Source organism: Equus caballus, chromosome 1, assembly GCF_041296265.1.
Source record: "Equus caballus isolate H_3958 breed thoroughbred chromosome 1, TB-T2T, whole genome shotgun sequence".
Classification (NCBI taxonomy): Eukaryota; Metazoa; Chordata; class Mammalia; order Perissodactyla; family Equidae; genus Equus; species Equus caballus.
The window spans coordinates 18,400,108-18,426,808 of record NC_091684.1 but is presented as its reverse complement, the minus strand read 5'-3'; the positions used below and the strand labels follow the sequence as shown (position 1 = coordinate 18,426,808).

Below are 26,701 nucleotides of genomic sequence, written 5' to 3'. Positions count from 1 at the left end.
TCTTCCATTTACATTACTATATGGGCTAAAAAATTCATAATCTGAAAAATATTGGTCGTGTCCAACTCATTTATAGAAAATTTTTAGCCTCCTCTAGCTGGTCTTAGCTTCTGCCTTTAAAGCTAATTCTTCTGTGCGCATCTCAGTGGAGTTCCTGGGAGTTGTGTTCTGTGCAAGTGGGGGTCTTGTTCCAAGACAGGATGGCTGTTTCCTCTGTCCTTAAAGACAGGTCCCAAGGTCAGGGGCCAGAAAGGCAGTCTCCTCCCAGCTCTGCTGCGAATGCTGCTATGCTGCAGTGTCAATAAACCAAAATCCTAAAACCCTGTCCTGAAAAAGAAAAAACATATTTATATAGTCTGACTTCCTCAAATATTTATTCGTCGGAAAGCGTTAACAGGTGGAAACTTAAAAGCTTATCCTCCCCCCCGTTTTTTTTTAAATAAATTCAACATTATCTTCACCATCGTGGCCTGATTCTTGGGTGATCCAGTGCTGTGTACACTTCCTGCGAACAGTGGGTTTTAGTGACTCTTGAAGGTGTCCACTCCTTCTCTACTCTCTTATTTAAGCCTGAGAGTCAGGTTATCTTGGCCTTGATTACAGCAAATAGTGGTCACAGTATCATTGAAACATGTATTTGTATGTAACTCACATATGTGTTTTTTCAAACCAGAGTGACTATCCCCTTGGAGTTCCTGAAAAAACCATTTGTGCTGATAAAATAATGTTTTCTGATTTGAGAAGTGTACAACTCAGGAAAACCATGGAAATAAAGGTATTTTTTGTTTAATCTCCATAGACAGACATTCAAAGAACTATAGATTTTTGTCTCCTTATTTCCTATTTTAATTTGAGTTCATAAGGTAGCTACAAAATAGATCTGATGAAATTGATGAAGGTTGTGAAAACTGTCTGCAGCACTTTCTGTGTCTTAGTTATAAACCTTTAAGAAATTTACATTTCCTTGTGTTCCCAGTGAATTATTACATCTTTTCTGTCTTTGTAAGGGTACAGTTACTGAATTCAAACACCCAAGTGACTTTTATGTGCAGCTATATTCTTCAGAAGTTTTAGAATACATGAACCAACTCTCTGCAAGCTTAAAGGAAACACATGCAAATATGGTGCATGAAGAAGATTATATTCCTGTTAAGGGGGAAGTTTGTGTTGCCAAGTACACTGTTGATGAGGTAACTCCTAATGAAATGTATTATTTAATAAGGTGTTTTAATTTACTTTGATCGTATCAACTTGACACCAGAGCTTTTAATAATGCATTAGATGGCTTAAAGCGAGACCCTGGTCACACTCCTGTTTCTATTCCTCCATCAGTGTTCCAGATCTGTTCACTTCCTTCCCCCCTGCCCTGACCCTCTCCAGCTCTCTTCACACGCTCCTCAATTGCTGGTTACAGACTGATTGCTAGTTGTAGAGCTTGTGTTCAGTTGTGTAGCTGAGGCATTAGTGTGTGATAGTCCATAGGGCTAGAATAGCTTGGGAGTCATTGTGCATAGTAAAGTGTCCTAAATAGACAATTTTAGGGATTTCTTAGCAAGATTATTTGAAAATTAAGTTAACTTGTTAATTGAGTGCCTCAGAACAGAACAGTATCCTTTTCCTTTGCGTGTTCTGTAGACTGGTTGAGAGTTGTTAAACCTAAGATTGTGAAATGCTGTTTTGAAGCAGTGTACCATTATACTGTATTTCCCTTTCAGACCTGGAACAGAGTAGTAGTACAAGATGTTGATATGCTGCAGAAGAAGGCTCAAGTCTTATATATTGATTATGGAAATGAAGAAGTAATTCCAGTAAACAGAATTCACCAATTAAACAGAAACATTGACTTATTTCCTCCTTGTGTGAGTCTCTTTTACTTTCTAAAAATTCCTAATAGTGTCCCAAAGGAGCTGTTTTTAATGGACACAATATTTGCTTGTCTGTTCTGCCATGGTTCTTCTTTAAAAGTACCTATTGTATATCTTTTACTACATAAACACCTATTAGCTTTCTTGGCTCCATTTTATTAGGTCTTATTTAGTGAAGGACTACCTCAGGTGAGAAACTTAGCATTTTTAGGGACATCTTATCAATCTTGTCTTTAAAAACAATCGTTTCTATATTTATTACATTATTTGGAAGTAACCTGAATTTATATGTAATTGAGGGATAATTATTGTCCTTTCATGAATTTCTCAAGCTTCAAGTCCCAAAAGTAAAAGCATTGTGGATAGAGTACCAAGAGAGGCAAATAATTGTTTGTGTGGTTAGACTTGAAGATTCTTTTTTTTTTTTTCCCTGAGGAAGATTAGCCCTGAGCTAACTACTGCCAATCTTCCTCTTTTTGCTGAGGAAGACTGGCCCTGAGCTAACATCCATGCCCGTCTTCCTCTACTTTATACGTGGGATGCCTACCACAGATAGCTTTTGCCAGGCGGTGCCACGTCCGCACCCAGGATCCAAACCGGTGAACCCCAGGGCTGCCGAGAAGTGGAACGTGCATACCTTACTGCTGCACCACAGGGCTGGCCCCAGTACTCGAAGATTCTTGATAAATTCTCAGTATGAAATAGATTATCTTTTAAAAAAATCTTCACATAATTAATTAGAGTGGCATTTTCAAATGTTAATTTTTTAGTAATTTGCATAAAATCTTTCAGGCCATAAAGTGCTTTGTGGCCAATGTTATCCCAGCAGAGGGGAACTGGAGCAATGATTGTATCAAAACCATTAAGTCGCTGTTAATGGAGCAATACTGCTCTCTAAAGATTGTCAACGTCATAGAAGAGGAATTGCTTAGCTTTGCTGTGGATGTTATGCTGCCAAGTTCAGGTAAGCTCTGAGTCTTTCTTTTTAAATGGAGCGCTTGGTATGTTATTTAGTCTCTACCTGTCGCTCACAGAAGAGAGAGAAACATGAGGTGAGGCCAAGTAAGCTCATCTCCGGAGTCGTTCAGATCGTTACTGAAAGCGTGACTGCTCTTGGCAGTTGGCAGTTTGTCCAAGACATGGCACAGATTCATAGAATCAGGTGAATTAAAAGGCTGCATCGAGGCTTAGTATGGGGATAACTATATTATCCTTTTGATATAGCCATTATAATATCTACTCCTGATTTCTGCTGTATATTGAGAGAAATTCAAGAATTTCTCTATGAATTCGTCTGTCCTTATCATCATTGCATTTTTCTTTGCACAACCTTCACAGAACTGCGTTTTGTTAGCATTGAGACTGTAAGTACATAGAATTTAAATGGTGGAAATGGAAACACTTTGAAATCCTGTTCTTCTTCTCTGACTTTATATGTGTTTGAAAAGTGACTTCTTAGTGTGCTTATAATTGCCTCTGAGTTTCCAAGGTAGTATTAGTCTGCTACTTTTAGAGACCCAGCGTCAGTTGGTGACTTGGTAGAAAGTTGCATTAATCTTGTTGTGAAATTAAGTATAAAATCTATTTACTTTGTTTCTTTGCTCTGTATTTTCATGTTATGACTTAAGCTTTTGGGTACTATTTCGGGGAACTTGAAATTTATGTCGATGCTGGCTAACCCTTGTTTCAGCCATACTTGGAGAAAAAGTAGTCTTCTGTCTTAAATTTATTTTTTCTCATAAATGTTGGTCATTCTAAGCATGCCAGTGTGTTGGTAACTAAATGTTTCATGTTATTCAGGATTTTGAACTGAAATATTTTCATTATATTTTCTGTCAAGTGATGATGGGAATTTTGCCTCAGTTTTTAAAGCTGAGCATTAATAAACTATATTTTGCACAGAGATAACTGAAATGGTCAGAAATATGCCAGTGTACTAATAACTATAATCTCCAGATCATGCGATTATGGCTGACTTGTTTTGTGTTTGTGTTCATGCTTTTACTCTCATACTTGGTATAATACCTCAATGGAGATAAATTTTCTTAATCACTTTTAGGAAAACTCTTAGACCACGTGCTTGTAGAAATGGGATATGGCTTGAAACCCAAGGGACAAAACTCTAAGAAGCAAAGTGCAGATCCAAGTGAGTATACAGGTTAATATCGAACAGTACAGTGACTTCAGTTATTGAAGAACATCTTCTCTACTAAACGAAGAAGGCATAACCGTCACTCTGTCTCACGTAATAGAAATGATAACCATCCTATAAACTTGATGTAAGAAAGATGAGACTTTTTTGTTTAGTAGTGTATTTTTTTCTAATCTTAGTCTTCCCTGCCTGTTTTCCTTCCCTGTCTGTCTTCCAGATTAATCCTTGACATGATAATTATCAGAGATTATAAAGTAGTAAATATCATGATCTTTTTGATTGAGGAATTTTTAGCTAATATTTCCTTAGTTTAATTTGTTTTTCTTCCTTACTGGGTATTCCAGCAATAATTAATAGGGCTATAACATTCTACTCTAGGAGGATGGTATTTCTTAAGTTTTTTACTTCTTATTTAATTGTGTGTGTAGTTTTTAGTCTAAGAAGAGAACCAAGAAGTTTTACTATCAGCCTTTTATTTTCTCGTTGACTGGTCCTGTGTTGGTTTTTCTAGTCTTTCTTTTACTTTGCTCCTTTACCAATTACTTTAGATGTAGACATTCTTCATTGTCTCTTGTTCATTCATCCAGAGGTGATGGCCAGATTAACGGTGCCATGATTGGACGCATCCTGTCACATAAACAAACGTGACTTATCCGTAAACCTGCTTTCTCCCTCGCCTCCCATCCCTTGCCCTCATTGGTTGCCATGTCTTTATTGATTCTTCTTCCTAAATATCCTTTGTATCTGTCTTTTTTTTTTCCTCCTGCCATTTTTCTAGTTCAGGAATCCTTATCATTCATGGATAATTGCAACAACCTTCTGATTCTTTTGTCTTCTGTGTATCCTTACAGTACTGCCTATATGATATCCCTAACACACAGTGTTGGTGTGACCACCCTGCTGAAAAGCTGTCAGTAGTTTTTTGCCATCTAGGGGAGAAAACCAAACCCTTAGTGGTCTAATAGTAGTCATGGTTGAAACAGTAAACGGTGGTGGTGTCTTAGGAAGAGTGTGGAGTGAGGAAAAGTAGTGAGGGAGATAAACCTGAGGCCTACAACAGCAAGTGAGAAGCCATGATGGGAGAGCTGGGAAGGGAATGGGGAAAATGTTGCCAGAGCCACAGCAGGGTGAATGCTTCTAGGACGGAGTCATCAGGAATAGCAAATGCTGCAGTGGCATCCAGTGGCAGGAACAAAACATCTGCTGACCGATGTCTGCTTTCCTCAGGCACTGTGGAGGTGGGCAGCACAGGCACTCGGAGAAGAGGTTATAGAGCCGTGTGGTAGGGGGGTGCCGGGTGATTGCGAGCACCTGGGAGGGCCCCTCGCCCAGGCTGGGGGAGAAGACTTGTCAGAGTGACAGCACACTGAGCAGGAAATAATCAGCTTGCTGGGGGGTTGGGAGTGTGTTCCAGGAAAAAAGAGCAGCATGTGTTAAGCCCTAGAGGTGTGAAAGAGCATGGTGGGCCTGAAAAACTGAAAAATTGGATTAATGAAACCAAAATGGCTTAGTTTTCTGTTTTCTGATAAGGTGATCCTGAAGACGCTGGAAAAGTGACAGCTGAAAGCAAAATCGTAGTAGACAGAAGCGACCTAATCCCCAAAGTGTTAACTTTGAATGTAGGGGATGAGTTTTGTGGTGTGGTTGCCCACATTCAGACTCCAGAAGACTTCTTTTGTCAACAACTACAAAGTGGACGTAAGTAAAGTTTCTTATTTGTGCCATCAAGATAGCATACTTCAAGAGACTCAGCATGCAAAAATGAAGATAATGTGTAGACTTGTGTTTCTTTTGTTTAAGATGTGATCTATATCTACAGATAAGCTCGCTGAACTTCAGGCATCCCTTAGCGAGTACTGTGGTCAGGTGTCTCCACGCTCGGATTTCTATCCAACCATTGGCGATATCTGTTGTGCTCAGTTCTCAGGTAAGGAAAGAGAGTATCATTGAATTTTTTTTACTTATAATTAAGTAAAAACAAATGAAACAGAATCTTGCATTTGCACTGGATGGCTGCATTTGAAACTTGGGTATTAAAATGAACCGATTATGTTTTCAAATATGTCCAATTAAACTGAATCAAAATGTGTAAGGGAGCGGGCTGGCCCCGTGGCCGAGTGGTTAAGTTCTCGCGCTCCGCTGCAGGCAGCCCAGTGTTTCGTTGGTTCGAATCCTGGGCGAGGACATGGCACTGCTCATCAAACCACGCTGAGGCCACATCCCACATGCCACAACTATGAAGGACCCACAATGAAGAGTGTATACAACTATGTACCGGGGGGCTTTGGGGATAAAAAGGAAAAAATAAAATCTTTAAAAAAAAAAAAAAAATGTGTAAGGGAGGAGGGCCCATGAGTGTCAAGGAAGTGGGGGGATGGTAAAGGAAGTTTTTATTGTCTTAGCAGCCCTGAAGATTTTTGGAGACTGGTGCAGATAATTCTATTTACATCATTATGTGAATGTGCCATCTCCCAGGGTCTTGTCTTCACCAGTTTTCTTTGGAATAAACAGCCAGAGGGCCTGGAAGCACAGAGCTGTCATGGCACAGCCTCTGTAGCTGCACAGGTCTTGCCTTTGATGACTGGGTTCTGTTATTCTTGACTGAAGGGAGGTCCAGTGGCCTCACAGAAGAGGAGATAGAAGTATGCCTCTGGTAAATCGATTGCTTGGTTGGTGGAATCTGGTTAACCCATACTGCCAGGTATTCTAGAATTAGCCCTGCTTGATGCCTTAACCAGTGGTTCATGTATTGATCAAAACCTTGTGGATTCACCTGACCAGGACATGTTCTCTGTCCTGATAAGCTAGTGCTCTGCTGGGGAGACAAAGCATGTAAATAAAATGACAGCTTACAGCATTAGTAGTCCAGTAAGGTGTGAATAAAGGTGACATTTAGGAGTTGAAGGCTTCTGGTAAGCAAAAGTAGCAATGTTGAATAAGCATTCATTGTTCAATAAAACTTGATCTTATGTTAAAATAAAATCTACAAATGATAATCTCTAAATTTGGGAGGAAATATTTTTGTTTATATCTCTGTTGGAAAATCATTTGAAACTGAGTCTCTTCTATTTTCAGAGGATGATCAGTGGTACCGTGCCTCTATTTTGGCTTATGCGTCTGAAGAATCTGTACTCGTTGGATATGTGGATTACGGAAACTTTGAAATCCTTAGTTTGGCAAGACTTTGTCCCATAACACCAAAGTTGTTGGAATTGCCAATGCAAGCTATAAAGTGTGTGCTGGCAGGTATGAAATTTTTATGGTCCCCATACTCTTAAAATACTAAAACCTAAAGTAGGAGCTTTGAATTGAAATTACTGATATGATAAAGGAATGTGCTTAGTCATAACTTAGTGCAAAATAATTCTTAATAGAACATTTAGGAAATACTCTCTGTAATAAAATAAAATTTAATGACGTCTCGTTGTGGAATCGAGTGTTCTTTTTGCTATTTATAGAGCCTGCATTATTGATAAATATCACAGGTGCCTATTAACTACATGAAGTAGGAGAAAACCTGGTTGTAAAAACAGTGAGAACATTATGATCATATGCTTAGGAATCACTATATGTCCCCTTAGCAAAAGGGGCTTCTTTCCATGTCAACAAATTGCCTTCTACAGTCTTCATTCAAACTTACCGTAATTTAGCTAGTATCCAATTACCAGAAGGATATTTCCAAGTTTTTGCTGTTAGTAATGTTATTTTAACTGCATTTTGCAGCCTCTTCAAGACCATTTCCTTAGGATAGGTTGCAGAATGTACTTACTTTGCAAAATGTGTCTGGAGGTGGAATGGAGGTGTTCATGGGATGCTTCTTTTCATGTTTGGGGTACATATTGTGAATATTCTCCAGAAAGGGTTAACTAGTTTATACATCTACCAGAAATGTATGAGGTAGTCAATTCCTTCCCCCATTGGTGCACCAAATAGATATTTCTATATTATTTCATCTTGGCCAGTTTTGATAAGCTAAAACTGAAATCATTTAAATTTGCTTCATTACCAGTGAGGCCAAACGTTTTTTTGTAGGTTACTTGGCTCTTAAATTTTATGTACTTACCAGGCATAACCTTGAGGTTGCCGATTTGTAAGTGCCTTTCAGCAAATGCTACAGATATTTCTTGTATTAATGTAAGGGACCATTATTTCTTCCTGGATTGTTTTATACTTTTGTTTATGATTTTTTTTTAACTTTATTGAGATATAATTTAAATACCACAAGATCCACTGTCTTAGGTATACAGTTCAGTGATTTTTAGTAAATTTACTAAGTTGTACAACCATCACCTTAATCCAGTTTTAGGACATTTCCATCCCCCCTGTGAGATCTCCTGTGCGCATTTATAGTTAATCCTTGCTCCCCAGGCAACCAATAATCTGCTTGGTCTTTGTGGATTTGCTTTTGTGGACATTTCATAGTGATAAAATTGTGTTTTTTTTACGTAGAAGTATAGAAGCTGTTCACAGGCTTTTTCTTTGTAATTTTTCTTTCATTTCGTGTTTAGAAAACCCTTCTCAGATGGAACTTTTTGGTTCCAATGTTTATCGTAGATTACTTAAGTTTAACTTTGTGGAAATTAGGAGGTAAATTTCTAAATGCATGTTGTAGGAAATATTTTAACATTCTCTTAAAAATTCTTTGTTAGGAGTAAAGCCATCATTAGGAATTTGGACTCCAGAAGCTGTTTGTCTGATGAAAAAAATTGTGCAGAACAAAATGATGACAGTGAAAGTAGTGGACAAGTTGGAAAACAGTTCCCTGGTGGAGCTTATAGATACATCCGTGACACCTCACGTCAGCGTTGCTAAAGTTCTCATAGACGCAGGCTTCGCTGTGGGGGAAACGGGGGCCCTGACAGATAAACCCAGTGACAGGAAAGAAACTAGTGGTGAGTAAAATGTCTACCTGATAATGTCCGTGCTGGAGTTCAGGTGGTTTTGTGACTATGTGGGTTCTCATACTTTCAGAATTGATGTGAGTACCTGTCACGTCAATTTTTAAATCAAGCATTCATCTAAATACATTTAAGAGTGTGTTTGAGAACTGAAAATTTGTCAGAAGGTTTATGGCAGCTGAAGATCAGTCAGAAATGTGAATTTGGTTTTGAAGAAGAACCAAATTTTCAGTGAGGTAGCAATGGTTAATTGTAATACTGTTTAACTTTCCTCAAATGTTACTACGAAAATCATTGAAAGTTTAGTTGTTCTTCAAAAGCAGATTCCTCAGCAACCCCACCTCCTAATCCAACTCTGGCCATTTGTTTTGCAAAATGTTCATCTGTTTTCACAGTTCCCCTAGGTGTAGAAGCAAAATTAAATCCATTGGCGTGGACTTGGGTTGAACTTGCTGTTGACCAAACAGTAGATGTTGTGGTCTGTATGATATACAGTCCTGGAGAATTTTATTGTCATGTGCTTAAAGAGGATGGTAAGTTGACTCTTCTCGTTTCTTTCTTTTTACAAATACATTGGTATAGATGACAACTCCGGATGAGTTTACTGAGTGATAAAAGTACTTTCTTTCCAGGAAGGGCCAAGTGGGTATTTGTACTTCCGAGGAAGATTGGGTTATACTTAGTTGGCTTTTATTCCATTTTAAGCCATTGTTTCTTTTTTCAGCAATCTCTAAACCAGTTGAGATTTCAAAGACTGCCTCCTGAATTCATTTTTGAAAATTAAATTTAATTGTTGATTCCATTGAAGTTTAACGTACATATGGATAAGTGGAGAAATAGGAGTACAGCATAACAAATTATCACAAGTCAAAACACTTACATAACCAACATCTAGGTCAAGAAATAAAACATTACCAGTAACCGGGAAGTTTCCTTCACGTCTCGTCTGATTACTACTCCTTCTCTCTTTCAAAAGAGAGATACTATCCTGCCTTCTAATAGCATAGATTAGTTTTTCCTGGTTTTGAACTTCTCGTAAATGGAATTACACACTATATAGTCTTCTGTGCCTTGCTGCTTTTTTTCCACATTGTGAGATTGGGCCATCATTTTCACATGTAGCTGTCGCTCATTTTTCATTGCTGTATCATGTTCCATTGGGTGAATGTACTATAATTTATTATTCCTTTCTACTGTTGGACATTTGGGTTGTTTCTAGTTCTGAGCTATAAAATAATGTTGATATGAACATTCCCTTACAAATTTAGTGAACATGTGCGTACGTTTCCATTGAGTATATTCCTAGAAATGAAATTACTGGCCATATCTTAGAGAACTTGTATATTTTCAGCTTTGGTCAATGAACGCCAAAAAATTTCCAAAGTGGTAATAACAGTTGTCAGTTTTAGAGTTCTGGTTGCTCCACATCCTCACAAACACTTGGTGTTTTCTGTCTGTTTCCTTTGAGCCATTCTCATGAGCATCATTGATTTTAACTTTTTCTGAAGCTTTGTTTTTCTCTCTGTCAAATGAGGACATTAAACTAGGTAAGTCCTTGTCTGATTCCCAACTGGTGAGATTTGTTATCCAGAATCATCTGGGAGATAGGCCACTATTTCATAAAGGATAAAATTCAAAATTTTTAAAGTTACATTTATTTTCATAGGTGATCGTACAAGCATATGGTACAAGATTCATAAGTTTAAAAAGTACATGGAGCCAGCCGAGTGGCACAGCAGTTAGGGTCGCCTGCTCTGCTTCGGCAGCCCAGGGTTCGCTGGTTTGGGTCCCAGTTATGGACCTAGCACCGCTTATCAAGCCATGGTGTGGTAGGCGTCCCACATGTAAAGTAGAGGAAGATGGGCACAGATGTTAGCTCAGCGCCAATCTTCCTGAGCAAAAAGAGGAGGATTGGCAGTTGATGTTAGGACTAATCTTCCTCAAAAAAAAAGAAAAGTTACAAAAGTATATGTAGTGGAAAATAAGTTTCACAGTTCCTCTTCTCAATTTTCTAAATATCTTTTCAGAAGTACTCTATACATATGCTTGTATGAATGTATATATTCCTTTTTATGAATGCATAAATGGGAAAATACTGTAAATAATTTTTGCACTTTGCTTTTTTCTCCGACTGTATCTTGGATATCAAATCACATGGTATTTTCTCCATTTTTTTAAATACATTTTTCATTTTGGAATAATTTTAGATTTACAGAAAAGTTGCAAAGGAGGTACAGAGAGTTCCTGTATACCCTCTCACCTAGCTTCCTCTGTAGCTAACATCTTACATAATTGATACATTTGTTACAAGGAAGAGACCAATACTGGTACATTTCTCTGAACTAAACTCCAGACTTTATTTGTATTTCACTAGATGTCATTTTCCATTTCCACTAACATCCTTTTTCTGTTCCAGGATCCAGTCCAGGATACCACATTGCTGTTTAGTCTCCACTCTTTTTCATGGTTATGTGGTATTCCACTGTGTGGATTTATCCTAATTTAATTAACCTAGGTGTGGATAAATAAAGGATTCACCTTTCCAGCCTTTTATTGCTAAAACAGTCCTTGTACTCTGTGCCTTCATTCTGAGAGTATGTCCTTGGGACAAATTCCTAAAATTGTAATTATTAAGTCAAAGGCTATGTGTGCTTGTGCCTTTGAGAGAGAGTGCCCTCCAGGAGGTGGGCCAAGCTGGTTCTCACCAGCAGTCCTGAGTGTGCCTTTTCCCACACTGTTTCTGATAGTTGCCCTTAAACTTTTTTGTTTTGGCTACTGTGGAGGCGAACATTCTAACTCATTGTAGTTTAATTTCCATTTCTGTGAATGGGCCTTTGTCACATATTTAAAAGACATTTGTTTTTCTTTTCCTCTTCTGCTGTGTTGAGATTCTGTTACTTGCTATCTTAAAGTTCTCCATGGTGTTTTTTTCCAAGCACATCTCTGGTGTTTTTCCTTAGTGGTTCACCTTTCTACTTCTCTCCTTGCCAAAGGGCTCCCACCACTTGTTTTTGGCTGCTTAATTTGTAATTCTATACTTTGCTCAGAGCCATTTCTTCCTTCTGGAATACCCTCTCCTTTTCTGTCAAATGAGCCATACTTCAAATTTCTCTAAGAAACCTTTGGTGAGCACAGAGCTCACCTCCCTGAATTTCTTAAGCAGATGTTGTCCATGCCATCCGGTTAGTAATTACGTACACTCCTTCCGGACAGCTTGTATGTAACCTTTCAGTATAGGCTGTACACTGTTTCCTTGTCCACATGCAAAGCTCATGCTCTAGCACACTGATACTGCCATTGTCATGTCCCTGTGCCCAGTGAGTTCTTGGTATGCAGTCTACTGAAAGCATTAACTAAATGACTTATTTGCGCCATCAATTTTTTAATAAGGAAAAGGGATAAAGCATTTGGTGTACTTAATAGTTGTTTGGGGCATGTACCTGAGATTTTGTGATCAAACCATTTTCCAGTTTTACAGGAAAATCTATGTTCTATACATTTTTTTAAAATATTAAATGCCGTATGTGTATTGTATTTTCAGCTTTAAAGAAACTTGATGATTTGAATAAATCTCTAGCAGAATATTGCCAGCAGAAGTTGCCTAATGATTTTAAGGCAGAAATAGGGCAACCTTGTTGTGCTTTTTTTGCAGGTAAGTTGCAGTTGGTGCAATATTGACTTTTTTAGAAACTTTTAACCCTTGTTTTTTTTAATAAGTCTAGTTAACATCCATCACAATATATAGTTACAAGGCTTTTTTCTTGTGATGAGGACTTTTAAGGTTTTCTTTCTTAGCAAGTTTCAAGTAGGCATTAAATATTTCAAATATTTTTAATGTGTATTTTTTTCCTAATGTTTAAACAAATGTTTTTCACAATCAAGATGAAATGAGTTCTTAAGATATATTTTTTCTTCTTTCTTTGTAACAAGGTACCTCCAATGATACTTTCTTACTTCAGCTTTGCTAAGTTTGTTAAATGCTTTTCTTCCCAGAATTTCTGATAATGGAAGAGCTGCTCACTGCTGACCCGTTGTTTCTTGTGGTCACCCCATGTGTGTTTGTTTTGAAAATATGTTTGATGAAACACCTTAATTTCATCACAAGTTTTTCTGCTGTTTATATTTTATATTATTTTACCAAGTAACAAGTAGAACAGTGTCATTACTGGTGAGAGTAACATTCTGTTTATTAGGTAGGTTATGAATCAAATCCTTAATATATATCAGATGTAAAAGTGTGGTGCTATAAAAATTTTGGTAGATATTCTAAAATGCATTTTGAGAATTCTTATAGGGATTTCTGAATGAAAAACTAAAAGCATCATCTGGTGAAGAGAGCAAATTCATTACTTTAGGCAAAGGATGTCTTTTTGAAGATAAATTACAAATGCTCATAGAAGGGAAATATTCCATGTTACAAACTCTGTGTTAAATTTAGGTGATGGTAATTGGTATCGGGCTTTAGTCAAGGAAATCTTACCAAATGGAAACGTTAAAGTACACTTTGTGGATTATGGAAACAGTGAAGAAGTTACTGCAGATGAACTCCAAATGATGCCATCAACGTTTTTAAAGCTTCCGTTTCAAGGGATTCAGTGCTGGTTAGTAGGTATGGTGCAGAATAAGAAACTTTCTCAACGGTCTTCTAATACTTAAGATACATAAACTTCTAAGTATTAATATCTGTAATTTTAATTCTCTGTATAAGTTAAAAGATCCTGCTTCATAGTATAAAATTCAGAAAAGTATTTTTAAAGATATGGCTAAAATGTCAAAGTAGGGAGGCAACTGCTTTTCTCTTATGATGGGAGTGAAAACCAGTGTTTTCTCCTGAAGGCGTCTTGCAGGATTCCTTAAGAGCCTCAAATATTCCTACCTTTGGTGTTAGCAATTTTACTTCTCATAATTTATCCCAAAGAAATGATCTTGGACTTTCACAAAGTCACCTACAAGGAAATTTATTACACTGCTGTTAATAATAGCAAAACAACCCAAATAGCCAGTAATAGAAGACTGGTTAAATAATGATCCGTGTAATGGATAAGGGATAAAAACCCTGTTTTATAGGGTTGTCAGCGTTAAATGAAAGTTTAGAATAGGGCCTGTTACTCAGTTCTGTTTGAGTGTCTGCTGTTACACAGAATTAAAATGATGTTAAATACGTGTTATTTATATGTAGAATTGTTCCTGATTTAAGTGAAGAAAGCAAGTTATAAGAGAGATACAGGAGAGCATTGTGATTGAGACAAACTCTAAAACCAACTCTGCTACCCACGAGCTGTGAGACCTTAGGCCAATTATTTAAACTCTCTGTAGTTCCATTTCCTCATCTGGAAAAAATACTACTGGCTTCCTCCAGGAGTCATTAAGAATAAAAGAGATAGGGGGCCGGCCCCAAGGCCAAGTGGTTAAGTTCGCATGCTCCACTTTGGTGGCCCAGGGTTTTGCTGGTTCAGATCCTGGGCGCGGACATGGCACCACTTATCAGGCCATGCTGAGGCGGCGTCACACATAGCACAACCAGAGGCACTCACAACTAGAATATACAACTATGTGCTGGGGGGCTTTGGGGAGAATAAGAAGGAAAAAAAACAAAGAAGAAGAAGATTGGTAACAGATGTTAGCTCAGGTGCCAATCTTTAAAAAAAAGATAAAAAATATAAAACACTTAGTGCCAGGCATTATACCCATAATAGCTATTACTATTATAAAAATTTCTTTATAAAAGAAATGAGTATGTATGTGCATGTGTGTGTTTCCACGTGCACATAAAAATTGTAGAAGATAGGATGCCAAAATGTTAATAGTGATAGGGTCTAGAAGCATAGATACTTTTCATTTTTTCCTTTGCCTGTTTTCTTTCTACTTATTTTACACTATGTTTCAGATTGTTGTTTTTAATTACCATGTTTTATGTCAGTGCTTCTTAAAATGTGGCCCCCAAACCAGCAGCATCAACACGAGAGCTTGTTAACAATGCAGATTCTAGGGGCCAGCCCCATGGCATAGTAGTAGTTAAGTTCAGCACTCCCCGCTGTGGCAGCCCGGGGTTCGGGGGTTTGGTTTCTGGGCACGGAGCTACACTACTCACCAGCCATGCTGTGGTGGTGACCCACATATAAAGTGGAGGAAGATTGGCACAGATATTAGCTCAGAGCTAATCTTACTCAGCAAAAAAAAAAAAAAAAAAACACCACCAGATTCTCAGTCTGTAAACAAGACCTACTACTATATTGGAAACTCTAGGGTGGGACCCTGAAATCTTTTTTTAAGGAGCCTTTTAGGTATTCAGTTGGATACTGAAGTTTGAGAATCAGTGTTATGAAAATAAGGATATAAGCCAAAGTTATCCAAGAAAAATAATTTTTGATTAAGTAATTTAAAATGACATTTTGAAATTATCATTAGAAAACTGTCCACCGGGGTGAAGGTGTATTGTTGACATCTTTTACCAGCATAATTGGTACTCGTCATTGTGTGTGTAACAGAACACAATGGTGGCTCCTAGATGAAATAATAATCCTGGTTTTGCCTATTGGAAAAATGCCAGGTGACGATACATTAGTAGGGAAGGCAAGGAAAGGTCCTGAGCCTCCCAAAACCCTGGTAGTATATTTGCAAATCCATTATTTGTAGTTAAGGCATGGAGAGTGTAGATATATAATTGAATATTGAAAGAGATACTCAAAATTGCTGACCTGAATGGTAAACTTGGCAAGGACCCAGTCCTGAATCCTGTTGAAGCAAAAATGCAGCTTGGGCACGGAATTCTTTTTAATGCTGTTTTTATTTGCCAGATATACAGCCTAGAAACACACATTGGACTAAAGAAGCCATTGCAAGATTTCAGATGTGTGTTGCAGGGATAAAACTCCAAGCCCGAGTGGTGGAAATCACTGAGAATGGAGTGGGAATTGAACTCACTGATCTTTCCACTTGTTATCCCAGAATAATTGGTGATGTTCTGATTGATGAGCATCTGGTCTTAAAAGTAGGTTCACCATGTAAAGACTTGCCAAATAACAGCCCTGTTAACAAACATGGTCTTCAAATTGACCCTCAAATTGACGCCCCAGGGCTACAAGGTAACATTTTAAAACCATTGTTGTTTAATTCATGTTATCCTTTGCTTTTGTAGGCTATGAAAATATTTCTATCCTAAATGACACATTTTTCTTGTGGAAATATGCTTTGTGGAAATAGATTAATAATAGGTTGTTAAAGTTAATATTAACTTGTTGAAACATGGTTTTATTAAACACTGTACTCATTTTTAACATAGTTATTTATCAGGTGAACTTGCATCATATAACCATGTATCCCTTAAAGTTGGAATAAATTTTAAGAATTATGGTAAATATACTACAGAAATGGAAACATACCACAGAAATATACTACAGGAGTACAGTAGTTCAAGGATTCTCCTTATAGATTGGACTTTGTGTAACGCCATAAAAATCCTTCAAATTGAATAGATTGTTGCATGAAAAACAGATTTTCAATTTGGAAATGTTGATAATAGCTGTTGATGAATAAATTATTGAGTGAGTGAATCTGTTACTGGGAAAGGATACTAAGTTTAATTTATTTTGTGCAAGACCTGTGTTTTGTATGTTTTTAGCCATCTCTTCAGCTGAGCAGTGGAAGACGATAGAATTACCAGTTAATAAAATTGTGCAAGCAAGCATATTAGAAATCATAAACTTAAACTTATTTTATGCACTACCAAGTGAGATGCCTGGTAAGAAACCAAAATTTGAGATCTATTTGTGCTGATCTTTTTAACTGTGTGATGAAAGTGCTTATCTGAACTCCTTAGGAAATGAGGAGAGGTGGGTGATAATTTTTGTTTCGTTCAATGTTTTAAGGAAGAATTGGTCGTAACATTTAAGGCAAATTTACTTACAAAAACACAAATGTGAACATGAGGGGACTGCCCTTCATTCAGCACCTGCTCGACCGGGTCTTGATAATCTACTGCTTTTTATAACAAAAGTGTCTTTAATTACTGTGTAATTTCTTGTCTAAAATCTCGACTGTCTATATTGAATTGCTTTACTAAGCTAACCTTCTACAACCATTTAAGATCATTTGAACCAAAACTGTTTTAGATATATTGAAAGAGTACTTTGTAATCAGTCTACAATCATAGTGTTTCTATATCTTAGAAACTTAGAGAAATGTTTTACAAACAGGATCTGATAATGAAGAAAAGTAGCGTATAAATGTTTTCCTTTTTTGTTTCATGGAAGTTTACAATTAAGGCATTTCTCCAATCTATTTGAGTTTATCCTTAGTATCAGAAGGTGAGTTAGTGTGAGGTGGGTGGTGGCTACTCAAAGTAATTTGCAGGTACCCTAAAGCTGAAAAAATGAACTTTTGTTTCAAATTGTCAAACCTTATTAACTGTAACAGCCTTGCTGAAAAGTATACTGAACAATTGTAAAAATAGAACGTGTTAAGTTTTCGTAGAGTGAACACACTAGTGTAACCACCTGGATCAAGAAATGAGCCCACCAAAGGCTTCCTTCTTGCTCCCTCCCGGTATTGCATCCCTTTGGCACAAGATAACCAGTAGTGGTTTGATTTATTTTTTAAAATATAAATGTGTACTGGGGCCGGCCCGGTGGCGCAGCGGTTAAGTTCACACGTTCTGCATCTCAGCGGCCCGGGGTTCGCTGGTTCGGATCCCGGGTGCTGACATGGCACTGCTTGGCAGCCATGCTGTGGTAGGCGTCCCACGTATAAACTAGAGGAAGATGGGCACGGATGTTAGCTCAGAGCCAGGCTTCCTCAGCAAAAAGAGGAGGACTGACAGTAGTTAGCTGAGAGCTAATCTTCCTCAAAAAAACCAAAAAAAAAAATGTATATATATAAATGTGTACTTTAATACACATGGGTTTTTTTTGAGTGATTAGATTTGATGTTCTTTTGTATACTGTTTAAATAGCATTGAGAATTTCTTCACAAAAGATTGCTTTTATATATTTTAGAAGATCAGGAAAAACTGTGTATATTGACAGCTGAAATGTTAGAATATTGCAATGCTCAGAAAAGTCGATCGTCTTACAGACCAAGAATTGGAGATGCGTGCTGTGCCAGATACACAAGTAAGATTCTTTTAGGTAAAATATTAAAGGGAAAAGATTTTGTCTGTTCTGTTTTACATGAGATTATGTGGATTTTGTTATTTTAGATGTAAATTTCATTTGGTTACAGAAATTAAGACAGACAAGGTCATGGGTTTAATTCATATATTGGAATCATTTGGCTTTTCTGTTCAATACCCATAGATGGTAGTTAGGGAAGGATGTATGTAGAAATCTGCAAATCTGTCACTACTTCTAGATAACCAGCTCTAGATAACCATACTTTATATGGTGAGTCAATAACATGTTTATGTATGGAGGGATTTAAATAATTTATAGAACTCTGTGAATGTACTTAAAGACTAAAATGCCTCAGGGAGTCAGACCCATTGAATCAAGGTACAGTAATCATTCTCCTGTTATTTAATATTTCATGTTAACAAATTTCTTTTGCTAAAATACATATATAACACTTGCAGTGAATATTCTTGGGCAGAAATTTGGTAACTATGAATACTATAAGATGAATTTTCAGGGATGGAATTTCTGAGTCAAAGGCTGTAAATTGTTTTCTAGGTTCTGGAAACATTGCTCTCTGGGCATCTTAAAGAAATTTCCGTATGTGCCAAAAATTTGTGAGCAGGCCACTGTCATCATCCCCTTGCCCACGATGGATTTAAAATGCTTTTTGTCTGTTGCCCAAATAGTGTTCATTTTTAAATTGAGATTTACAGTTTTAAAGTACAGTATGGTTAGTTTTATTTTTCTTTCGTGTGACAACTGAATCAACATTTCCCTCCCTTTCTTCCCAGTAATACGTTATTATTTTTGGTTATGTAAGTGTTCTGTATTACTTTAGTAGGCTTGCATAAACACTATTCATAGCCTAGCCATGTGGGGTACTATGATTACATTTCTCCTTTGCTGCCTTTGTTGCTGCTGTTCTTGTATACTTTCACTAATTATCTCCAGTTCTCTGCATTAGTGTAAACACTTGATGTACTTTATCAACTTTTATCATGTTAGAGGCATCTTCAGCCTTCTGACCTGCTATCTAGACTGCTTGTCCTCCAGACCTGAGCTGTCATCCTGGAATTTTTCCTTCACCATCATGCTGGGCACTGTTTTGACACCATCCTCCTCTGTTTCTTGGATTTCTCTCCCACCTCACCTTATTGGCTAGATTTCTCCCTCCCTCATCTCACAGTGTTTTCTGGATCCCTTACTTCTAATTTACTCTAGTATTTGGGTATATCCCATCCTCCAGAAGCTGAGAAAAGGTACATGTAAGATTAATTTTCTGTTATCTCCATTGTTTGAACAAGTCTTCATTCTACCCTAATACTTCATTGATGGCTTGCCTGGTTATAGAATTCTAGGTTGGAAATCATCCTTCTCTTAAGATTTTGAAGGCGTTGTTTTTCTTGTCTTTTAGTTGTTGGTGTTGCTGGTCAAGAGAGAAATGTCATTCAGGTTCTCCAAACTTTGTACATATTTTGTTTTCTAGAACTGTTAGTGTCTTCATCCCATGTTTTGAAATTTATGTTGTGACTTATATTGGGGCCCTTAAGTCTAGAAATTTGAGAAATTTTCCTGAATTCTTTTCTTCTTCATCTTCTTTTTCTTTAAGGAACTCTAAGTAGTCTAATATTGGACTTGAGTTTTTCTACTAAATTTCCTCTTTTCTCTTTCATCTTTTTGTTCTGTTTTTCAAGAGATTTCCTCAATTTTATTTGAGTATTTAATTTCTGATATCACATTTTTAGTTTCAAAAGCTTTTTTATTTTTCTCGTGTGTGTTTTTAGTACTGTCTTGTTTTTGTTTGAAGGATGGAAAATCATTTCTCTGAGGATGTTAATATCATTCTTTTAATTTTCATCATCTTCTCCCTTCCTTGTTTCTTTTTCTTTGAGTTCCTACTTGTTTTCATCTTCTCTTTCATGTTAGAGACTTTCTTCATTTAAATATCTGGTGATCCTTTGCTGTTCACTTATTTAAGATGGGGCACCAAGAAGTTAATTGGAAGTTTCTTTGTGCATAGGCAGAACTTATCCACTGGTGGCCTTCACTGTAGGGTGATCTGGCTCTGCCCTTTCACCGGGGACTCCTGTTGTTGGTCTCTTGAAGTGCTTTCCCTTGAGATGATTGTCTCCTGCCTGGCGTGCATAGCCTGCCTGACAGTGTTTTTAGTAACTTTCCTCCTCTGCTCTGCCTCATGTTCCCTAGTCCGTAGTCTGTCTGGCTCATCCTCTCTGGAGAAGAAACTTCTAGTCTTCTGCCCTGGGGTAGGAGCAGTTTCTTGGAAAGAGGGAAGGTATTCTAAGCTTTATTAAAACATGTGAACATAAACCTGATCATTCTCTTTCACAACTTTAAAAGTAAGTATCATGTCTAAATGTGTTTATGAACTAAAGTCTATTCGTATGTCTTGGGAAGTAACTCTGCTTACTTTCAGTTGTCATTTTCAGCTCCATCTTCACTCCTACTTTTGAATGGGCAGCACTAATGATTAAGCCTTGGGGATTTGAGATGCAAATTGGGATGCCTCTTGGCTTCCCCACCGCCAGCTTTGGTTGAGCTCTGCTAAATCATTTCCATTCATGCATCTGCTTTCAAGCTTCCAATATTATCTTCTTTCTTGTTCTCTAGCCTCGTGGTTTTGTGCCTTCTTCTTTTTAATCTTTAATTGACTTTTTGGTAGGATCTGGAAGGAGTAGAGATGATGCCAATATTTAATCTGGACTCTAACCAGAAATCTTGGCATGAATTTCTAAGTAATGTAAATGTGACTGTGAATAACCATCTTGAGGGAGGGGGGTCATTGAATGTAACTTCTTACCTGAGATTCCATTGTATTTTCAGATGATGATTTCTGGTACCGAGCCATTGTTCTGGGGACTTCAGATACAGATGTGAAAGTGCTGTATGCAGACTATGGAAACATTGAAACTCTACCTCTTTCCAGAGTGCAGCCCATCTCCACCAGCCACTTGGAGCTTCCTTTCCAAATTATTAAATGTTCCCTTGAAGGTAAGCAATTAAGTCACTTTCCAGTTGGGATGTCGGTGCAATTTTTTTCTCTGTTTGTTTTATAGCTAAGTCTGAAATGGGTATTTCAAGTAACTGCCCAGATTTCTAAATATCAAATTTGTTGTATAAATTACAAATAAATTTCTTATCTTTTATTCTTTATTTCCTTCTCACAAACATCATATTCCATCTTTGTTTTACAGATTAGTTTCAGAGCATCAAGGTTCAGAGAGTCTGCTTTGCCCCAGGTTGCAAAGCTAGTAAGTGGCAGGGCCAGCGTGAACTGGGGCCATCTGACCTCTTACTCTGCTCTTCAGAGACTAGAAACATTCAAATGACACCATTTTGGTCTACCTTACTAGGCATATTATCTGCATATATTCAGCTCTTCAGTTGGAGTTTGAATAAAGGGAACTAAAATGCTAAAGCAGCTTTTTACTCTGACTCCTGCTTTCTTTACCCAGAGGTCCCTGCAGATAATAGATTGCCTCGTAGTCTGCTTTGGTTTTGACCTGGAGAGAGAGTTGGAAAATTATCCTCGTTATTGTCTGCTTCTCCCTTGAGGATGTATGTCCAGGACAGCAGACGTTTGTCTATTAACACCTAATAGTATCAATGAATATTTATTGAATGTTTGATTTTTTTTAATGCAACAGCAGTAGTCCATCAAAGCATGCGTAACCCACCTAAAATAAGTGAGCCTTTTCCTTATTATTATTAGATAATTTATCTAAATATTTTTTAAGGGACTTGAAGATTAACCCTAATATTCAATTTTTTTCCAGGACTAATGGAATTGAATGGAAGCTGTTCCCAGTTAATAATAGAGCTACTAAAAAATTTCATGTTGAATCAGAATGTAATGCTTTCTGTAAAAGGAATTGTCAAGAATGTCCATACAGTGTCGGTTGAGAAATGTTCTGAGAATGGTACTGCCAGTATAGCTGATAAGCTGGTGATGTGTGGACTGGCAAAAAACATGACAGCTAAAAAGCAAAATGCTTTAAATAAAGGTATTTTTTTCAAATTTAATTAATAACAGATCTAAGTGTCATTAGGAACAGATGTAATCAATTTAGGTGACCTGATCTTTCCTTCCTGTCCGTGGCCACATTCCCTTTGTCCTCCTCCTTTATAAATCCAGCGGCAGGGCGCTGATTCATGTTGCCACCTCAGAGGAACTGCCTGGATGGGAGCAGGCCTCTTAGTCCAGATTTTCTTTAGATCAGACTCAGCAACACTGACGATAGAGTTGATGCTGACAGCTTTGGAAATATCCAGCATTCAGAGTTACTCCCAACTTACTTTTGATCCTGATCAAAGTGAGAACTCATATTTTTGAGATTGAATCATACTAATATTTCGTAAGATGATTATTTGGCAGACCTGCTGTCAGCCGAAGAGAGAAATCCCATATATGATATATCATAGGCGAATGACCTGAACTCTGGGAGATGAGGGCATTAATTTGGTAAAACCCATGACGCAGTAGTAGATTACAGTAAAGCCCAAATGATCAAGTCGTTTGTAGTCGGAACCCATTGCGGAGGCAGAGCTGTTTGCGCTCAGACTCCCATATGTTATCTAATGGCTTTTTGTGTTTGCTTTTAGAAGAAACATACAGGATGAATTACTGCTGCACAGAGTTACGGAAGCAAGTGGGTAACATTCCTTTCAATAAAATTATACTCCCAACATTTTTGGAAATGAAATAATACTATTTCTGTTTCACCCATAGGTTGAAAAACACGAACAGATTCTTCTCTTCCTCTTAAACAATCCAACCAATCAAAATAAATTTATTGAAATGAAGAAATTGTTAAAAAGTTAAGTTAAATTGGATGTTATTGCCACTTCTGTAACCAGCAGTAGGGCATCTTCAGTTGTGTTATCAGGGTGGAGCTAATTGGGGGAACCGCGTTGTGAGGCTGTACTTTATTTTGTGATCTCATGATCTGACGTCTGGTTGTAGTTTTTGCTGTCTTCCTAGGTCTTATTTGATAATCTTCCTTTGACACTGCTAATGGAACTGGGCCCAGGGCTGTGGAGGTCCCAGTTACCTTTCCTTCTGTGTAATTTTGAGAAGGCTCATGTTATTGATATGTGAAGGGACTTGTAAAAGTTGTTGTGAGGTAAAGCTTTGCCTCAAATTCCTTGTGTCTGGAAGTAATATTAACTCTCCCTTGTGCGCGTTGCTCTAAAAATGTTTAGCACTTTTTGTGAAGAGGCGCCAAAGGGCCAGGAATGGAAAGTGGGCTGCCCTGATGGTATATTTCATTTCAAAACAAAACATACTCTCCTCTTTTGGCTGTGGCGATTCTAGTGCTCAGACACAGTATCGGTGGGTTTTAAACAGAGGTTCCCCTGCTTTTTTATGGTCTGGGATGCTTTCTTCTAAGATAGCCCACAGAAATTACTTTATGATCCACAGCCAATTAGAATTTCTGAGGCAAATGAGATTGTCCTCCTTACCGTGTTGAGTTAGTATAATTCCAGCCAAAAGCAAAGGATCTTTGATTTATTTAATTTGTGCACTCTTGTTGGCTAAGGAGCATTTTGTAAATCAGAGTGTTTGCAAACAGCTCACGAGGTGGTCCTGCTCTCTGAGGGTCTCTGTGGGCCTGGTAACTCTCAAGTAGGGACCTACTGTGTTCAGACATACCCTCCATGTGGTAATGTATCATTGTTTTGTTTTTGTTCCTAAGAAAGTATGGCTAAATTCTAAACTAAATGTCATTAATGCAAGATCAACAGTTTTGATTCTCGTAATTTATTTCCTTTACAAGTTTTAGTTTATCTTTAATAAATGCTGACTTACAATTGCAATTACAACTGTCAGTCCTTTCTGATACATTGTTTTAATACTGACTGCTGTTTTGTGTACTTGAGTTTAAAATCTTAAATTTAATGATGATTTTAATTTCATATATTAAGTAACATGCAATGACATCAACTTCTGGAATTTAGTCCTAGCGCCAAATCGTATTGTTGATCAAGTTGATTAACTTGTATGCGCTTTTATCTTTTTCTCTAATAGGCTTTTTCCATAAGAATATCAAGAGTGCTTACATACACAAGATGAGCCTATGTTTTCTCTTCTTTCTAGATAGATTGAAGACATTACTTAAAAAAAAAAAACAGACAAAAAATACTTGATTTAGTGGCCAGACCTGTGGCCGTGTGGTTAAGTTCACGTGCTCTGCTTCGGTGGCCCAGTGTTTCACCAGTTCAGATCCTGGGTGCAGACACAGCACCACTCATCGGGCCACGCTGAGGCGGCGTCCCACATACCACAACTAGAAGGACCCACAACTAAAATATACAACTCTGTACTGGGGGGATTTGGGGAGAAAAGCAGGAAAAAAAAAAAGATTGGCGACAGTTGTTAGCTCAGGTGCCAGTCTTAAAAAAAAACAAAAACAAATACTTGATGTAAACCATAGTAGTTGCACTGGCTTTCCCCTACGGTGGGAATAAATACATATTTTTGTCTACATTTGAACACAGCATAATACCTTATATTTTGGTAGTGCGTTATTTAAAAAGCATTTTAATATCTAGTCCCATGTTTAATCTTCACAGTACCCTCGGAAAGAAAGTAGGTCCTGTTTCATAGATGAGGGAGCTGAGGCTCAGAGAGGTTAAATGCACAGAATCACACACAGAGTGGAAACTAGGTCTTCTGACTCAAAGCCGAATTATCTCTACTGCCCCTCGATGCTTAACTGTGTGCTGTGTTACAGTACTTTTCACATTAGATCAGTTCTGATGGCCACAAAACTAACGGATTATATTAATAGAAAAAATTACATACGTGGTTGCTTAAGCATACTTCCTTCATTGTGGTGAAAATGTAATTAAATATTTACTCCTTTAAGTTATTCTTCCTAGATATAATATCTTTAAATTTTAAGTGTTTCGTTATCTCTGGAGAAATTTGTTTGTTAATAATTGTAAAATTGTTAAACTAGGAGTACTGTGGTGATGAGAACATAAAACTCTAATCTGTTGCTCAGAAGCGATAAATAAGTGCTTCACACAAGTTTATATAGAATATTTTTTATATTTGAAGGAGAGTGCAAATAACTGTACGTTATGTTTGTGAAGGAGTACAAACAGCTGTAAGTAACGTATTGTGCTGTTGTGGTGGTGAATTTTTTTAGCTGACAGTTAAATGTGTAATTTCAGTTAGAAGCGAATATTTGGTTTGCTTGTACTTAAGATAGAAATTAAGAACCATAGTGACTGAGTTTTTATATCAAGCATAATGATAGTTGATTTTTCTCTTTCAGAAACAAACACTTATGAGAAAGGAACATCGAAGGCTAGACTTAGGAGAGAAAGTACAGCATCTTGGGTTTTTGTTTACTGGAAACTTTCTTTAATGACCTTTTACGCCTTCATTTTTGTTTGCTCACCACTCTTCTGTTAGGCTGGGTAATTTTATTTTTTTCCTCTTAAATTCCTCCTCCCAAATAAGTCTTGCGTAAAAGATTCATACCAAATTCATGGGACTGTCAGGAAGAGATACATAGGGGCTTTTTACTGTATATATAACTTCCTATGGCTTAAAGGTACTGAAGAAAATATGGCTCCATGTTAATACCGCAAAAATCTAGTTGATGGGTACACGAGTTTTATTTCTTGGACTTTTCTGTATGTTTGAAATATTTCATAATAAAACATGCCCTGCTCTCCCTGTCATCCTCTGCTCTTCCACATAATAAACGTTGTTTGGTTTGTTGTTCCTTCAGTCTCTGCTCTTCTTTTCCCGTCCCCTCTGAAGTCATCAGCTTCCTTCTCTCCATCCTGACTTGGATCGCTTCTCCTTTGGGCCCAGAGTCTGTCCTTGGGCTCTTGGCCACTCAGACTGGGCAAGGAACTTTCTCTTTCTGCTCCTGCCATCCACACCCTTCTAAATCTGTAGCTGCTTTTTCTTGTAGAAAAAATTTACATTTTCTGAAGCACAAATACAGTTAACAATTTAAGTTTAAAAATCTAAGTTAGAGTATGTATTCTTCCTGAAGCACATAAAGTAATTTTAAATTCTCCTAAACTTCTATGTGTAGAATTATGGGCCAGCTGACTTTCCCGCCAGCCCATACAGTTCTATTTGAGAATTTTTCTGTGAGTCAAGTATCAGACTATGACAACCTAAGAAAATGTCACTAACTCAGTGAAGTACCTTAAGACTTTTTTTTTGCTTTTACTAGTAATGTGTGTCAGATTAATGGAATTTTTCCTCATATAAAAAGTTTAAATATTGATGTGCATTAGATAAAAATTTATGCTGCTTTGCCCAGTAAAATTCTTTCACTTAGCAGCTAGATTTCCCTTATGTTCTTATAGGCAGCATTCTAACTTCCTTTTTTTTATCTGCACACACTAGGAGCACTGGATCCTTAGTTTGTTCGTACTCTATTCAATTCCAGCCACAATGAAAATGAAAATGAAAACTATGGAATCACAAAATTGGCCTTTTACTTAAGGAAAATTAGAGAAGCAAGTCAAAGAAGACATAAAAAAATCTGAGTCCATGGGGCTGGCCGGTGGTGCAGCAGTTAAGTGTGCACGTTCTGCTTTGCTGGCCTGGGGTTCGCCGGTTCGGATCCTGGGTGCGGACATGGTCCTGCTTGGCAAGCCATGCTGTGGTAGGCATCCCACATA

At 37.4% G+C, this 26,701-nt stretch overlaps 1 protein-coding gene across 6 annotated transcripts in view; it reads left to right on the top strand.

The window, feature by feature from the left end:
• TDRD1 (tudor domain containing 1) overlaps positions 1–25,782 on the top strand; it is a 45,523-nt gene extending 19,741 nt beyond the window's left edge. For 5 of the 6 annotated variants that reach the window (XM_070219966.1, XM_014733433.3, XM_070219964.1 and 2 more), the window contains 20 exons: positions 674–775; positions 1,008–1,190; positions 1,716–1,859; positions 2,658–2,829; positions 3,925–4,011; positions 5,548–5,715; positions 5,837–5,944; positions 7,093–7,263; positions 8,667–8,909; positions 9,311–9,448; positions 12,457–12,567; positions 13,354–13,524; positions 15,713–16,000; positions 16,537–16,656; positions 17,909–18,025; positions 20,867–21,034; positions 21,820–22,047; positions 22,646–22,692; positions 22,773–22,860; positions 25,327–25,782. In XM_070219966.1, coding sequence (XP_070076067.1) covers positions 674–775; positions 1,008–1,190; positions 1,716–1,859; positions 2,658–2,829; positions 3,925–4,011; positions 5,548–5,715; positions 5,837–5,944; positions 7,093–7,263; positions 8,667–8,909; positions 9,311–9,448; positions 12,457–12,567; positions 13,354–13,524; positions 15,713–16,000; positions 16,537–16,656; positions 17,909–18,025; positions 20,867–21,034; positions 21,820–22,047; positions 22,646–22,692; positions 22,773–22,860; positions 25,327–25,466 — 2,994 coding nt within the window. In that variant the 3' untranslated portion in view covers positions 25,467–25,782. Of the gene's footprint in view, positions 1–673; positions 776–1,007; positions 1,191–1,715; positions 1,860–2,657; positions 2,830–3,924; positions 4,012–5,547; positions 5,716–5,836; positions 5,945–7,092; positions 7,264–8,666; positions 8,910–9,310; positions 9,449–12,456; positions 12,568–13,353; positions 13,525–15,712; positions 16,001–16,536; positions 16,657–17,908; positions 18,026–20,866; positions 21,035–21,819; positions 22,048–22,645; positions 22,693–22,772; positions 23,861–25,326 lie in introns of those variants that run through there. The other variant, XM_023638938.2, reaches the window with a different exon arrangement.
• The last annotated feature ends 919 nt before the right edge of the window (positions 25,783–26,701 follow it).